The 16,899-nt window shown below is 40.7% G+C and overlaps 1 protein-coding gene across 1 annotated transcript in view; it reads left to right on the top strand.

Moving 5' to 3' along the window:
• The window catches only part of LOC116970817 (solute carrier organic anion transporter family member 4C1-like), a 101,585-nt gene that overhangs the window by 19,419 nt on the left and 65,267 nt on the right, over positions 1-16,899 (top strand). The window contains exons 2-5 of the mRNA XM_033017368.1: positions 3,444-3,707; positions 11,480-11,665; positions 13,235-13,331; positions 15,751-15,872. Of these exons, the coding sequence (XP_032873259.1) occupies positions 3,444-3,707; positions 11,480-11,665; positions 13,235-13,331; positions 15,751-15,872 (669 nt within the window). The remainder of the gene's footprint in view (positions 1-3,443; positions 3,708-11,479; positions 11,666-13,234; positions 13,332-15,750; positions 15,873-16,899) is intronic.

The raw sequence follows: 16,899 nt of genomic DNA, 5'->3' as shown, positions 1-16,899 counted from the left end.
AATCTATAAAGGTCGAGCATAACATAATTGTGTGATTGTTTATAAAACATTTATAAAACCAAGGTTGCTATGCTTTTATAATGGCTACTTCAACTTGTCTTGCAATCTAAAAGCAATCCTTTACATCCATCTTTTATAGCAACTCCCTTTAATGTTGGATCATTTAGTTTATAGTGCCAATTCTTTCCTTCTTCTAAAGTGCATTATTGCATTCTCTGAAATTGTATCCACAATGTGTTCTTTTCACCAGCCTGTGAATGTCCTCTTGAATCTATTGCTATCTTCTTTACATTATAATTTTTTTTTTAAGTTTTAGGTCATCTGCAAATTTGGAATTACGTCCTGTTTACCTAAACCCAGAATGTTAATACATTTGTGAAAGAAGAGTAATCCTATTTTTGTCTAGTATCTTTTATTTTCATTGTTAGTCTTTGGCTTTTGGCACTGGGACAGTTTCTGTCCATGTTACTATTGTTCTTTTAATTCCATGTGCTTGAATTTTACTCTCATCTCCAATATGATACTTTATAAAGCACTTATGGAAAGTTGGCAAGCAAACCATTCCCGAAACTCTCATTCCTTCATCGAATAAATCAATAAATTGTCTTTAACAAATGTACCTGTCATTGGTTGATCCATGTTTTTTCAAGTGACTATTAATTTGATCTTGAGTTATTGCTTTTACAATAGACAATAGGTGCTCATTCGGCCCTTTGAGCCAGCACCGCCATTCAATGTGATCATGGCTGATCATCCCCAATCAGAACCTGCCTTCTCCCCATATCCCCTGACTCCGCTATCTTTAAGAGCCCTATCTAACCCTCTCTTGAAAGTATCCAGAGAACCGGCCTCCACTGCCCTCTGAGGCAGAGAATTCCACACTCACAACTCTCTGTGAGAAAAAGTGTTTCCTCGTCTCCATTCTAAATGGCTTACCTGTTCTGCCCCCTATCTCATTTTGAACGTATGCATGAGGAGATATTTGGAAAAATTAGTATGTGTTCTTGCTTTCCATCCATTAAAAAATATCTCTTTTGGTTGCAAATTATCCTCATGGTGTATTTTACCATACTTTCCCTATTTCTGTTGTTCTAAGATAATTTAGCATTCCATTTAATATAATTAAATGTACCCTAGGTATTTTATTGGAAAACCTGAGCGAGTCTTCCTCATTTGCAGATGAAAAATGCAGAAAAGTTTTAACCGGTTATAAAATATCTGCAAAGAATGTAACACAGTTCACCAAAAGTCATCAACCTTAAATATCAAACCTAGCTTCTGTCTCGAAAGAAAGGAAAGCAGTTTCTTGTGCCTAGTTTGTTTCCCCTGAATCCGACTGACATGTTGATCCACATTGTCCAGTGCCCTTTCTTGGGATATGCTTTGTTAAATCTAAAGCACTCGTATATTTAGCACATTTTGTAAAAATTTGTACGTTGCACTAACAACAAAAATCAAAATACTGCTGATGGTAAACAGAAAATGCTGAAAATACTCAGCTCGTCAGGTCGCACATGAGACAAAGAAGCAAGATTGATATTGCAGGATGCAGACCATTTATCAGACTATGAAGGAGATGAAACAAGTGAGTTTGAAATTGCAGAGAAGGTTGGGGAGGAGCAATGGAGATGCATAAGAGAAGGCATATACCTTTGATAGGATGAGGCCAGAGTTGCTGCGAGAATAAGTTGTTGTGTCACTGAGTCAATTGTGGAGGCGGCATTCGGAATGAGAGAAAATGAGCAAAAGCAATGTGATGAGGGCAGTGAGAGTGTGAGAATAAAAGTAAAGGATTGTGAAAGGGTATAAAATGTAGATGCATAGGATACACTTAGCAGGTCAGGCTATGTTAATTTGGAGAGAAAACCTGAGTCAAAATACTCCACCAGCCCCTCAAGAAATAGGTCAAATATTAAGCACCTTCTGGGAGAAAACCTTCAAGACCCCTCTGAGTATTTTTAAACCAATGCTCTCTGGTTGTTGACACCTTTGCTGAGGGAAACTTTTTCACTGTTCACTTATCTACGCCCCTCTTTATTTTGTACAGCACAAAATAAATTGTCTTTGACCAATGTACCTGTCATTGGTTGATCCATGTTTTTTTCAAGTGACTATTAATTTGATCTTGAGTTATTGCTTTTACAATAGACAATAGACAATAGGTGCAAGAGTAGGCCATTCGGGCCTTTGAGCCAGCACCGCCATTTCTCAGTCTCCTCCACTCCAAGGAGAACAAACTCTTGCAGCATTCGAGGAAGTGTCCAGGTGAACCACTTCTTCCCCCTCTCCAGGAGAATCATGTCCTTCCCATAATGTGGCATTTGCAATGACATGCAATATGCCAGCCGTAGTTTGACAAATGTTTTCTATATTTGCACAATAACCTCATAGCTCTTATACTCTATTTCCAGCTAATATCGCTTGTTTCTCTAGCTGTAACACTACATTCTGCACTCTACCTCTTTATTTCTATTCTCTTTTTGCATCTCCTGTTGCGCTCATGCAAGATGTCCTCCTGTTTCCTCTCTACTTCTCATTCTACCTTCCCAATTCTTTTTGTATTGGTTTATTGTTGTCACATGTACTGAGATAAATTAAACTACATTTTGCATGGTATTCAGGCAAAACCTACCATATATGAGTGCAAAATGTAGTGCAAATGACTGAAAATGCAAGTTACTGAGACTTTTAGCCTGTGATTGGGTACATATTATTTATGACTGCTTCATGACTCCCGGAAAAACCCCCAACGATCCCCATAATTTATGACACGCAAAATAAAGCCAAATGGCCACTACACTGACAAGACAATCTCTTACCTGCTACTTTGTTAAATAATATGACATCTAATCATTCAATAAAGATTAATTTCTGCTTGCTATATTTGGGAAGTTTGAAGGCAGTTTCCTGTTTGTACTAATGGCTACTATACTATTGCCCCAAATTATAACTTCTTTGCCATAAAAATGGCTGATAAATTAAACATAGTTAGTTACTTCACAGCAAAAAGCATAAATAATCTTCAAGATATATTAGAGAATGAAGGGTCCAAAGTAAATTAAAAATAAATTAGTATTAATAGAAAAGTATTATAGCATATATAGAAGTTAAGTAGCCCAAAAAATGGACGATGATTTTTTGCTGAATATATTTAAGAAAGAAATCAATAATTTTCCCGAGGGATGGGAGGAAGGAAAGTGATTTTAGTTTTGGAGATACAGCGTGGAAACAGGTCCTTCAACCCACCGAGTCCGCGCCAACCAATGGTCATCCGTGTGCTAGCTCTATCCTACACGCTAGGTTCAATTGCAGATGCTCGTCTTAGTGTGTGAATTTTGGGAATGTTGGCACTGATGCTGTTTGCTTGATGTCACTGCATTATTATTATTGAGATATTCCCTGTTTTTATATATTTAAAGTAATAAATATTCTTTTTGTTCCAGGTGCTCTGGTGAATGGCCTAGTCAATGTCAACCTCTCCACGATCGAAAAGCGATACAACTTGTCCAGCTCCTACGCAGGATTGATTTCTACTGGCTATGATATCTCCTTCTGCGCCTTATGTCTCTTTATCTCGTATTATGGACAAAAGGGACACAAACCACGGTGGTTGGCCTTTTCAGCTTTTATGCTTGGATTGGGATCTTTAGTGTTTAGTCTTCCGCATTTCAGTAGTGGCCTCTATAATCATGGTGCTCAAGTGAGAGGTCTGTTTATATCTTTGGATTTGAGAAGTACAACTTTTTTAATGCTCCTATTGCGTAGTTTAAATAAGATAATGCATTATAATTTGAAACCGGTATCAAAAAAATAATAGGAAGTGATAAAAAAGGAAGTCAGCTAATCTTTGATCAAGACATAGCAAGCTAACTTCTCTAAATTTTGCACCTTTTTTGATGTGTAATTTATGCTAATATGTTCATGTCTAATGAGTCAATGGGTTCAATTATTCTGTTGAATAACACTTACCTGCTATGATGTCAGAATTTTGTTCTGTGGTCATCGCAGATTTGGAAGTGAGTGTAAAGTAAAATTATTGGCCCTCACCTTTATTAAAGAGTAAATCAGCGACCAATTCCTTATGACAGCAAATGTGTCGTTAAACATGGAAATCATAGGATCTTCCTTGATCTGCTCCATTGAAAGTTCTGCTACATTGATGGTGAAGTTGCAAAACTAACTTGATAAATGACCATTACATTTTCTATTCACAAAGGCAAAGGCAAATTTTGGTTAAGGCAAATTCAGTCAAGTACTTTTAATAATAATAATAAGAATAATACTAATACACTTTATTGTCATTGCAAATACATACAATGAAATTTCAGGCGCACTGCCCGAGCGGAGCTCCAACATATCAGATAAATAATAACGAATAACAAAAACAGCAAGAAAACGTCGTCAGAATGTGCAATGTGCAATATTCACAGTATATTGTTGTGGCAGTACAAAATATTGGCTATGGGGGCTGTGTGTTCAGTGCAGAGTTCAGAGTGGTGATGGCCTTGGGGTAGAAACCGTTTGTTCATCTTGTGGTGTGTCATTTGATGGACCTGAGGGCAGGAGGGCAGACAAGTGATGTGCGGGATGAGATGAGACCTTTAGTATGCGTGAAGCCTTCCACAGGCAACGAGAGCTGTAGATCTCTTCCAGGGCCGGCAGGTGTGTGTTAGTGTTGTTCTAACCAACAGTGAAAATATATGTCTAGATACATAGCGTCACATTACTTTGCACTTCAGTGATTGTTGGCATTTAAAAAGTTAATGACAACTTGTTTTTCTTTCTCTCTTCAGTGGATATTTGAATATTTAGGGAATTAACAGATAGGAAGAGCACAAGAAGGTGGCGCTGAGCAGAAAAGATCAGGCATGATCTCAATGAATGAGTGATCTCAATGATCTACTTTTGTGATCTACTTTTATTAATGTATTTTTCTTTACTTCTGTTGCACCTATTATTTAATTATTTTTTTGAATTTACTCTTCCATTGTCAGACTCTATGTGACTCAGTAGGTGTTCTTCATTCTGATTGGTTAAGGAGGTGCATAGAACTATAATTGATATTGCAAAGTGGACATTTTATGTGAGGTAATCGATGTGAAGCTGAAATTCACAGGCAAAATGTGATTAGAATTTAGCATGTATAAGCTGAAATAGTAGAATTGGTTCCATGCACCTGTTAATCCCTTTGAATCCCCCAGCAGTGGCTTCAAAAGCAGGACATCCATGTTTGTTGCCACTGCCGAATATTCATTTACAAATACATAATAGAGAAATTTAAAATGCCTTGAATGGATAGATAGGCCTTAACAGGAAGATGAGGGATTGCTCATGTAGGAGGGAGCCTATCACCAGAGACCATCAAGAAATTTCCGAAGGTAGACAAAATGCTGGAGTAACTCAGGCAGCATCTCTGGAGAGAAGGAATGGGTGACGTTTCGAGTCAAGACCCGGACTGAAGAAAGGTCTCAATGCAAAACGTCACCCATTCCTTCTCTCCAGAGATGTCTGTTCTGCTTAGTTACTCCAGCACTTGTGTTGATCTGTGTAAACGTGAACCTGCAGTTCCTTCCTACCAAGAAATCTCCGATGCTCATTTATTCCAGGTAAGGCCATCCAAGTCAGTGACTGTTTATCCAATGGTGATTTTGTGGTAGCCACCCCCATCTCCTTCCTGCCACTCTTTACTTGGTCATATATCTTGATGTGATAATTCCCGCTGAGCAAAAGCACTTAATGTTCTGCTATTAAGGCAAGCAATAACATTTGTAAGCTCAAGCCTCTGTCATGAATTGTAAAATTGTGAATGGAAGATCTGGCAGTGGTCTCCTGTGCATTACCATTTTAGCATGTGTTTTAGTACACATTGTAAGTTCTAGGCAATGGTTGCTTGCTTGTTTTCAACAACCTTCGCACTTTGTACAAGGTTTCTGTTCCTGAAAATTATAATGCAAACATAAATTGAATGTATGTTAACTGATGTAGCTACACTGAAAGGCCAATGCTGTTTTATCATTGTTAATTCCCAACTCTTGGCTGCGTTGCGAGCATACATAGAAATAGCAAAATGTCTTTCATGTCAAAATCTGGTTAATCATCAGAATTAGGATAAAAGGCTCTGTTACAGTAGGATATAGATCCTTGTAATAGTTCTGACGTAATTGTCAGCGGCCAACTTCAAGAAGCTGATTTACTGAAAATCGCATTCTTTTTCTATTCATATGAACTTAAAATGTTCAGGTACATCAAGGAGATAAACTGGCTTATTACTGTAACAAAATTAATCAAAAGTTCAATATCTACAAGGAGTGCTGACGCTTAATTTGCCCATCTTCAATTGAAAATCTGGAAGAGGCAGATACGGTTGGAGAAAGTTTTTCAAAATATTATTTGTTTATTGGTGATAAGGTATAATTTTGAAACTGAACCGACAATATATTTTGGAATACTTCTGTGCCAAAGACTGTTGCAATCATCATTTAGTGTTATCTTAGAGATAAATAGGAAGAGTTATTGTATTTTAAGTGCATAGTAAAGTTCCTGACCTTTGAAAAGGACAAGAAAATGCTAATGCCTGTAATCAAGGTGGTACTCTTATCCATTCTATCAGTAAATAGCTTTGCAAGAAATATTGGCTTGTGAACATTAAAATGTTGATAATTGGAACATTCAGATAGTTTATTGATCAGTAAAGATATTCTCTTGTGCACACTAAACAAGTGGGTTTAAACTAAATTGTGGGGGGGGGGGGGTGGCAATTAGAGGGAAGGTGAATATCAAGGTCAAAGTGTTGTATATGAATGCGTGAAGTATAAGAAATAAAGTGGACGAGCTTGAGGCTCAGTTAGAAATTGGCAAGTATGATGTTGTGGGAATTACAGAGACATGGCTGCACGAGGGCCAGGGCTGGGAACTGAATATTCAAGGGTATACCTCCTATCGAAAAGACAGACAGGTACGCAGAGAGGATGGGGTTCCGCTGTTGGTGAGGAATGAAATTCAGTCCCTTGCAAGGGGTGACATTGAAACAGGAGATGTGGTGTCAGTATGGATAGAACTAAGGAATTGTATGGGTAAAAAGACCCTAATGGGACGTCTACAGGCCCCCAAACAGTAGCCTGGATATAGGGTGCAAGTTGAATCAGGAATTAAAATTGGCATGCTTTGGTTGTTATGGGAGATTTCAACATGCGGGTAGACTGGGTAAATCAGGTTGGTACTGGACCCTAAGAAAGGGAGTTTGTGGATTGCCTCCGTGATGGCTTCTTAGAGCCAGGGAAAAGGCAATTCTGGATTTAGTGTTATGTAATGAACCGGATTTGATAAAGGAACTTGAGGTTAAGGAGCCAATAATATGGTCAAGTTTAATCTATAATTGGAGAGGGAGAAGGGTAAATCGGAGGTGTCGGTGTTACAGTTGAATAAAGGGGCTATAGACAATAGGTGCAGGAGTAGGCCATTCAGCCTTTCGAGCCAGCATCGCCATTCAATGTGATCATGACTGATCATCCCCAATCAGTATCCCGTTCATGCTGAGAGAATGGAGCGACTGGGCTTGTATACTCTGGTTTAGAATGATGAGAGGGTATCTTATTGAAACATGTAGGATTATTGAGGGTTTGGACACGTTAGAGGCAGGAAACATGTTTTCTATGTTGGGGGAGTCCAGAACCAGGGTTTAAGAATAAGGGTAAGCCATTTAGAACAGAGACGAGGAAACACTTTTTCTTACAGAGAGTTGTGAGTCTGTGGAATTCTCTGCCTCAGAGGGCGGTGGAGGTCGGTTGTCTGGACACTTTCAAGAGAGAGCTAGATAGGGCTCTTAAAAATAGCGGAGTCAGGGGATATGGGTAGAAGGCGGGAACAGGGTACTGATTGGGGATGATCAGCCATGATCACATTGAATGGCTGTGCTGGCTCAAAGGGCCAAATGGCCTACTCCTGCACCTATTGTCTATTGACTATTGCCTAATTTGGCTCTAATTTGTGGATAGTGATTTTGATGTTCAGGGTTATAGTGGGGAGAGGGAAAACATTTCACTTTGTGAATATCATGCTAGTATTTTGAACCATTTAAAATCCCTATACATCTGCAGCCCACCACGATTGTCTCCATTTCTGATCTCTTAAAGCTGAATTGCTTCACTGAATCTCATTTTTGGCTTTAATATCCTCTGATGCGGAAACATGATGACCAAGAAATGTGGATGTTGAGTGCAACTTTTTATTGTTTAGCTTAATTTAGCTTATTATTGTCATGTGTACCAAGGTGTAGGGGAAAGATTTTTTGTTGCATTCTATCCAGTCGTCGAAAACACTATACACAAATACAATCAAACAGTCCACAGTTTACAGATACAGGATAAAGTGTATAACATTTAGTGCAAGATAAAGTTCAATACTGATTAAAGATAATTCAGAGGTATCCTATGAGGTAGATGGGAGGTCAGGACTGCACACCTGGGAAGAAACTGGGCCTCTATCTGAGGGTATGTGTTTCCAAACTTCTGTACCTCTAGCGTGATGGTAGAGGGAAGAAGTGGGAATGACAAGGGCGAGACTGCGCCTTGATTATGCTGGTGGCCTTGTCGAGGCAGTGTGAACAGTAGATAGGAGTCCATGGAAGGGAGGTTGGTTTGGGTGATGGTCTGGGCTACACCCTCAACTGTCTTGCAATCTTGGATGGAGATGTCCCCAAACCATGCTGTGATGTATCCCAATAAAATGCTTTCCACGGCACATCTGTAGAAGTTGGTGGTTGGTGAGGGTTGTTACACAGATGTTGGTGTGTTTTCTTGGTCATGGCTTTGATGTGGCTGTTGCAGGACAAATTGCTGGGGATATTTATTCCTAAGAACATGAAGCTTTCGACCATCTCTACTTCTGCACCATCAACGTAAACCAGGGTGTGTGTACTGCTTCACTTCCTGAAGTTAATCAGAATCTCCTTTACCTTGCTGATATTAAGGGAGAGGTTGTTGTCTTGGCAGCAGGTTATAGATTCTCAATCTCCTTCCTGAACTACGGCTCGCCATTATTTTATATTCGGCCCAGCACAGTAATATCATCTGTGAACTTGTAAATTGAGTTGAATTGGTATTAGGCTGCAGTCATGAGTGTATGAGTGTACTTATAAATATCAGTTATTTTTATTTCTAAGTGCACTGCTGGAGATATTTGACCTTTGGAACATTATCAAATTATGTCACATTGTTTTGAGATGTGGACATGATTGGACACTCTAAGAGTAACTATGATTTGATTCGCATAGAAAGAGTAAACAGTCAGAACCTTTCTCCTTGGATGTCTTGGTAGGTGGCTGGAACATTGCCAGGGTTGGTGGTGGAGGTAAATATGACTGATGTTTAAGAAGCTTTTAGATAGATACATGAATATGCAGGGAATAGAGGACAATTGCTCATGTGCAGGCAGATTAAATTAATCTATCTTGGTTTCATGTTTGGCATGGACGTTGTGCGCTGATGGGCCTGTTCCTGCGCTGTACCTTTTATGTTATTTAACAGATACCTGAAGTATTACACCCCTGGACTGGGAATCTGATCTGTTTTGTTTCCTTTTAATTTCTGTAACTTACCTGCCCTCTTTGGGCATCCCTTGACCTTCCATCCTCTTCTCCGCTGATGCTAAGGCCATGTGACAAACATCCTGCTGATCCTCCTACACTCACCCACCCTTCTCCCCACCCCCAATTTAGTGATCTGGTCTCAGAATATTGGCCACTGCCACTGCTTCCCCACCCACCTCAAGTTACGATTATCAAGGAAACCCATACTTCCCCAGCGATGGCAGAAGTCCCACCCTCCCTGTGGCCCCCTCTCATGTTCCATTCTCTGATGCAACTTCCACCCACTTCCTATCAATTATAATCGGACCCTTGCGTGCCAGATGTAACCTCTGCCAACCCTGCTAATTCCTCCTTAACTGGTCCCGGTCCTGAATATGGTGTATTTTTCTTCACATGAAAGTGTGAAGCAGGTAATAAAGGTTTTGTCTGTAGACAAAAATGCTGGAGAAACTCAGCGGGTGAGGCAGCATCTATGGAGAGATGGCAACGTTTCGGGTCAAAACCCTTCTTCAGAGTGATGTGAGGGTGGGGGGGGCGGGAAAAAGAAAGGAAGAGGTGGAGCCAGTGCGCTGATCCATCTCTTCCTTTCTTCTTCCTGCCCCCCCCCCTCACATCAGTCTGAAGAAGGGTTTCGACCCGAAACGTTGCCACTTTCCTTCGCTTCATAGATGCTGCCTCACCTGCTGAATTTCTACAGCATTTTTGTCTACCTTCCATTTTACAGCATCTGCAGTTCCTTCTTAAAGATTTTGTCTGTGCCATGTAATGACTTATTAGCATTATTTACTGGCTCTATACATTACTAAAATTAATCTGATTAAACACCATATGTTAAATCAATGTGCTGAACTTTATGGGCAGCAGTGCATGAAAGCTTATTACAATTATGCTTAACCATCGATCCTATAAGTCAGTTAATGCCAGAAGCTTGCAGTAATTAGAAAGCCACCTTGGTGCAGTGCACTTTGCTAACAATCTTGAACTTTGTCGAAAGAACATATAATTGTGTATCTACTTAACACATCAGATTGAATAACTGGCACTGAGCCATGCAGAGTCCAATCTAGGAATTGTAATTTAAGATCATTTAATTCAATGATCTGGCTTCAGAAATAATCCAAATCTGAGAATTGTATATCCACACCTGTAAGAGTTAATTTCCACTGCCACTGAGGTTATTTGGCAGTTATCAAGATTTATCAAACCATTAAAAAATTTACTTGCACTGGAATAGCCCCATTTTCTGTTGAATTTCAATTTTATTTCCCCACTAAATAAAATTTCTTCATCCATTTCCATGTATTTGTGTGCCGTTGGTGAGATGCTGCTCTAATGCAACTATAGATTCGGGTCAACATTGCCCAAATTTCCATCTTTAACCATGCTCACTGGAAATTGCTATCTGATTTACACTGTTCACGGTTCACATTGATATCCCTACCATTGATGTTTTGCATCAGGTTTTATACTGGAACTTGCTATGAACAGAAGGCCACCTTGGTGCAATGCACTCTTTAACAAACTTGAACTTTGTTAACAGAAAAATCAATTGTGTGTCTACTAAATAGATCAGATTGATAAACTGGCTATGTAATCAGACAAATTCTGCCAACTATTTTCAGATTGTCGGATTATTTTAAAGATCAAAGGAATTTGTTAATTTATAACCTAATAATTTGTAATCGGCCTCTTCTCAATAGCATTTATTATTCAGTTTGGGTGCTATTGCAAATTATGTGGTGTAATTTAGTATGTGGTTAACTAATGGCATTATGCTTGTTATAGAATAAATGGAGAAAATAATTATAAAACATAAACATAAAGATAAGAAAGCTCCTGAGATCTAACTTTTAAACTATTAAGATAAAGATAATTGTTTTTGTTTTTTTTCAGATATCTGTAGATTTTCCAATGGCAATTCCACCGGAGAAGACTGCAATACCTCTAAAGCATCCAATTTTCTGTTTCTGTTTCTTCTGGGACAATTGTTGCATGGAGTTGGAGGAACCCCTTTGTACACACTGGGAACAGCTTACATCGATGACAGTGTTCCGAATGATAAAACTTCCCTTTATATCGGTATGATTACATGACTGCTTGAGTTATGTTATGCATTCTTCGAAGATCACTGATTTTTAGTGAAATTGTGGCATTCTGGAATAAGACTACAGGTGCACAACCTTTTATCCGGAGTTCCGGAAACCGAAAAGCTCTGAAAACCGGACATTTTTTCCAGGATGTCGTCTGCACACCAAAGCTCGCGTTTGGCGCCAAACTTGACCCGAAACGACCCACGGTCAACCCAGGTCTCTACTACTGTAGCGGCTGCCTCCTCCCCGGAGACTGGGGAGACACTTAAACATCTGTAAATCATTGCTTAAATGTTAGTCAGTTAGTTTGGAGGGCTTTTATGTGAAGGGGGAGGGGGGGGAGGTGAAGGGGGAAACTTTAATTCTTAGTCCCCTGGTCAGAGAGGCGGGGAGCGGGCAATGCCTTACCGAGTCGCCGTGCAGTAAGCTCCGGAGCACTGTGGCCGCCGACTCCCAACATCGTGGAGCTGGGGCTGCGGGCGTCCGGCCGCGGGCGGCGCCGGTTGTAGCTCCAACCCCGGCAACTCTACCCCTGGCTGCGCGGCGCTCCAAATCCAGCGCCGCCCGCGGCCGGGCGCCCATAGCCGCAGCTCCGCGATGTTGTGTGTCGGCGGCCACAGCGCTCCGGAGCTTACCGCACGGCGACCCTGTAAGGCATTGCCCGCTCCCCGCTGGTATCCCAGCGCTGCGACGCCGCCGACTCCCAACATCGCGGAGCTGGGGCTGCGGGCGTCTGGCCGCGGGCGGCGCTGGATTTGGAGCGCCGCGCAGCCAGGGGTAGAGTTGCCGGGGTCGGAGTTCCAACCGGCGCCGCCCGCGGCAGGACGCTCGCAGCCCCCAGCCCCCAGCATGTTGGGAGTCGGCGGCCACAGCGCTCCGGAGCTTACTACACGGCGACCCGGTAAGGCATTGCCCACTCTGCGCCTCTCCGACCAGGTAGGGGACTAAGAATTAAAGTTTCCCCCTTCACCCCCCCACCACATAAAATCCCTCCAAACTAACTGACTAACATTTAAGCAATGAATTACAATGATTCCCCGGTCTCCGGGGAGGAGGCAGCCGCTCCAGACTTTTCAAGCCGCCCGCACTACCTACCTAATCTACGTTAAAATCTTCCATTCGGAAATCCGAAAAATTCCGAAATCCGAGAAGTGTCTGGTCCCAAGGCTTTCGGCTAAAAGGTTGTGCACCTGTACTATGATTAACGCTGTAAATTATATCACATTATTGGAAAACAAAAGTCACATTTTCAAGCTTTACTTACTATGTTAAATAGCTGGTGAGCTCACCCTTTTAAATCTCTTCTTGCTAGTGTCTGACCCCTTGCAAATCCATTGCCATTCATGCCTTTTATCTGGCCTCTGTCCACACTTCTGGACCTCCTATTGCCACCATTTGACCCCTTACAGGTCTGCTGTTATGGGAGAGAGTTCTTGAACTTTGAGCTCGGGTATCTGAAAGTATAATTACTGAGAGATAAGGTAATTGAATTGCACACATTTTTAACATTATAGAGGTTTAAGTCTTAATTAAATATGCACGTTGTGATACACTGCAGGTATTGGAAGTGGCATGTCAGTTCTGGGCCCAGCCTTTGGATATACTTTAGGTGGTCAGATACTGGACATCTATATTGATTTCGATCATGTTTCCAAGTAAGTTGATATTTCATTCTGTTAAATTCATTCAAGCCATGTTCCCCCCATTTATCTGTTATTATTAATGTAAAACTTGATTAATATTGAAAGCTTAATTAAAAAAATCACAGCCAGCACATCACTAGCAATATACCTAGTTTACATCTAAAATTTCTTGACTCTACAGCAAATCACAGAAATTAGTTGAAGTCTTGGGATATATTTATGAGAGAAAATATCTCCAACTCCTGTCATTCCTATCTTGTCATCGATCCTTGAATCCTATGAGCCCCTCTCATTTCTGTTTCTTTTTCCTCATACCCTGGCTGGCTCCCTCCCTAATATCCCTCCTTAGTTTCCACCTCCTTGTTTCCTCAGTTGAACCAATTTGGACAGGAATAGTCAGAAAGTCATCCTGCTTAAGTTCTCTAACGTATATCACTCTTATTTTCAGTTCTGTATTTCTCCTTTTGTCTGTGACTTTCTCATTGTTTCTGTCCGCTTTGCATATTGTATTCCATTTCTCTCCTCTCCAAACTATTCTGCAGCTCCAATACATGTTCATTTTAACGATTTATCCTGGTTTATGATGTTTCTCTTTTAAAGATGTTAGAATCTAGGTGTCGGAAACAGCAGGACTTGAGAGCATGAATAAGCCACAAGGCTTCTCTAACATACTCTGCCATCCATTATAATCTTGGTTGATTCTCCATTTCAAGACCTTTTTCCTGCCTGATTCATACAGTATATACCTTAATTACTTTTGGTCCTAAATCTTTCTTGCTTAGTTTTAAATATACTCAATAGTTGAGCATCCACAGGCCGCTGGATGGAGACTTCTAAAGCATCACAATATTAGGAGTAAAAATATTTTTCCTCATTTTGGTTCTATATGAATGAATGAATACGTTTATTGGCCAAGTATGTACACATACAAGGAATTTGCCTTGGTGCTCTGCTTGCAAGTAACAACACGCCATACAGTAAACAATTAAGAATAAAACATAAAACATTTAAGAATAAAACATTATAGTTTAAACATGTGAATGAAAACACGATGCGCTAACGGTGAAATTTTTACATATGCCGGTAGAGATTTACGCCATGGTCAAAAATCACCTCATCTGAAAATTTGATGCATTATTTCCCAAGTTATTTATGAAAATGTTCAAAAATTTCAAATAACTTGGTAAATAAACTAGATGGTCTCGCTGATGACGTCACAATGGCTCTGCCTGCCTGCCTCTGCGCACGCTGCCACAAAGGATCTGCCTGCCTGCCTCTGCTCACGCTGCGAGTGATGTCACCCCTGTTCTGTCTTCTGTACTTCTTGGCTTCTTAACTTTCACTTCTTTAAATTTGTCAATTAGCATGTTTAAACTGGTGCTCAGGTCCGCTGGGCTCCTTGAAGTTCTATAACATTGCGGCGGCGGCTGTTATCTCCGCGCGGGCGCGGGTGAGGGTGCAGGACAGCGTGCTGGGAAGTTTGCCAGCTGTTTACAGGAATTTATTTTATGGAGGCTGATAACATGTTCCATATGAAATAGAGGAACATGCGCTCTTGAAGCACAATGTAATTGTTCAAGAATGATTCATTCCATTTTCTCCCACTGTTACTTGGAGTTCAGGAGGACTATATTATTGATACTAACACTATGTAAAAGTGTGCATTTAAAGAGGGAAGATATTAATTGTCAGTGTAAAATGAACAATAACATTAGCTATGGGCACGCGCATGGGCCCCAGCTATGCCTGCCTCTTTGGAGGGTATCTCGAACAATCCTTGTTCAAAGCGTACCGTGGCCCTATCCCCAAACTCTACCTCCACTACATTGACGACTGCATTGGTTCTACCTCCTGCACCCATGCAGAACTCACTGACTTCATCCATTTCACCACTAACTTTCATCCGGCACTCAAATTCACCTGGACCATTTCCGATATCTCCCTACCGTTTCTGGACCTCACCATTTCCATCACAGGAAACAGTCTACTGACCGACATAGAAACATAGAAACTAGGTGCAGAAAATAGGACTACTAACCCACTGATTCCCATGGCTATCTGAACTAGACTTCCTCCCATCCTGCTTCCTGTAAGGACTACCCCTACTCTCAATTTCTCCGCTCAACGCTTCATCCGCACCCAGGATGAGGTGTTCCAAACCAGGGCATCGGAGATGTCCTCATTCTTTAGGGAGTGGGGATTCCCCTCTTCTACTATAGATGAGGCTCTCACCATGGTCTCCTCTATATCCTGCAGCTCCACTCTCACTAAAAGTCCTCAGAAAGGTGAGAGAAAGCTAATCTGATCAAAATTGTTTTAAAATTGGCCACAGCCAAAACCACACCTTTTGTTATTTTTGTGCAGTTCTATAAGGAAAAATTATGACACTGCAGAAAAGTTCGAATGTTTAGACATTATATTTACTTTGCAGTGTTGAATTAGAATCAGATGATTCTCGATGGCTTGGTGCTTGGTGGATTGGGTTTATTGTGTGTTGGATACTTTCCTGGTGTATGATTATACCTCTGACTTGCTTCCCAAAACATCTACCAGGTAAATACCATGACTAATTCACTTCAAGATAAAAAAAATATTAATAGATCACTGAAATGGCATAAAAATTATGAAATATATTTAAAACTTGAGTAGTTTTGAATTTAAGACAGTGTTTGTGTATATGGATATTCGTATGTAGTAAAGTAAAAAATTACATTAAAAAATATATTTTTAATGGGAGAACTAAAATTAATTTCTGTTTTGTATTCTTGGTAATATTTAAGGCTATACCTATTACTTAATAAATAAAATGTTTAATATACTTTCTCTCTTATGGTCCTGTTTTCTCTGGAACTTCTGAGGCAGCCGGGAAAGTTGATAGAATTACATAAAATTAGGAGAGGTATAGATAGGGTAGATAGTCAGAACCAGATAGTCAGCCGGAAATGACCAACACTAACGAGAATAGCTATAAGGTGAGAGGGGAAGGTTTAATGGAGATGTGCGGGGGAAATCTTTTGCCCAGAGGGTAGTGGGTGCCTGGAACGCCTTGCCATGGGTAATGGTGGTACAGATATGATAGTGGTGTTTTCAGAGGCTTTGAGATAGGCAAATGGATGTGCAGGGAATGGAGGATATGGATCATGTGCAGATGAGATCAGTTTCGCTAGGCATCATGTTCGGCACAAACATTATGGGCAGCATGTTTGAGAAAGAACTGTAGATGCTGGTAAAATCGAAGGTAGACAAAAAATGCTGGAGTAACTCAGCGGATTGGATAGTTATATGGATGGGAAAGGAATGGAGGGTTATGGTCTGAGCGCAGGTATATGGGACTAGGGGAGATTATGTGTTCGGCATGGACTAGAGGGGTCGAGATGGCCTGTTTCCGTGCTGTAATTGTTATATGGTTATGTTATATGGATGAGAGAACGCAGCTATGGAGAGAAGGAACTGGCAACGTTTTGGGTTGAGATCCTTCAGGCAGCATCCTGGAGAACATGGATAGGTGTTGTTTCGGCTTGGAACCCTTCTTCGGACTGATTGGTATGCAGGGCAGGGGGAGAAGGGGGAAAGAAAACTG

The sequence above is a fragment of the Amblyraja radiata genome, chromosome 3, assembly GCF_010909765.2.
Source record: "Amblyraja radiata isolate CabotCenter1 chromosome 3, sAmbRad1.1.pri, whole genome shotgun sequence".
NCBI classification, from domain to species: Eukaryota; Metazoa; Chordata; class Chondrichthyes; order Rajiformes; family Rajidae; genus Amblyraja; species Amblyraja radiata.
Note: the sequence above shows the minus strand (reverse complement) of the source record. Positions and strands in the feature narration are given on the sequence as shown.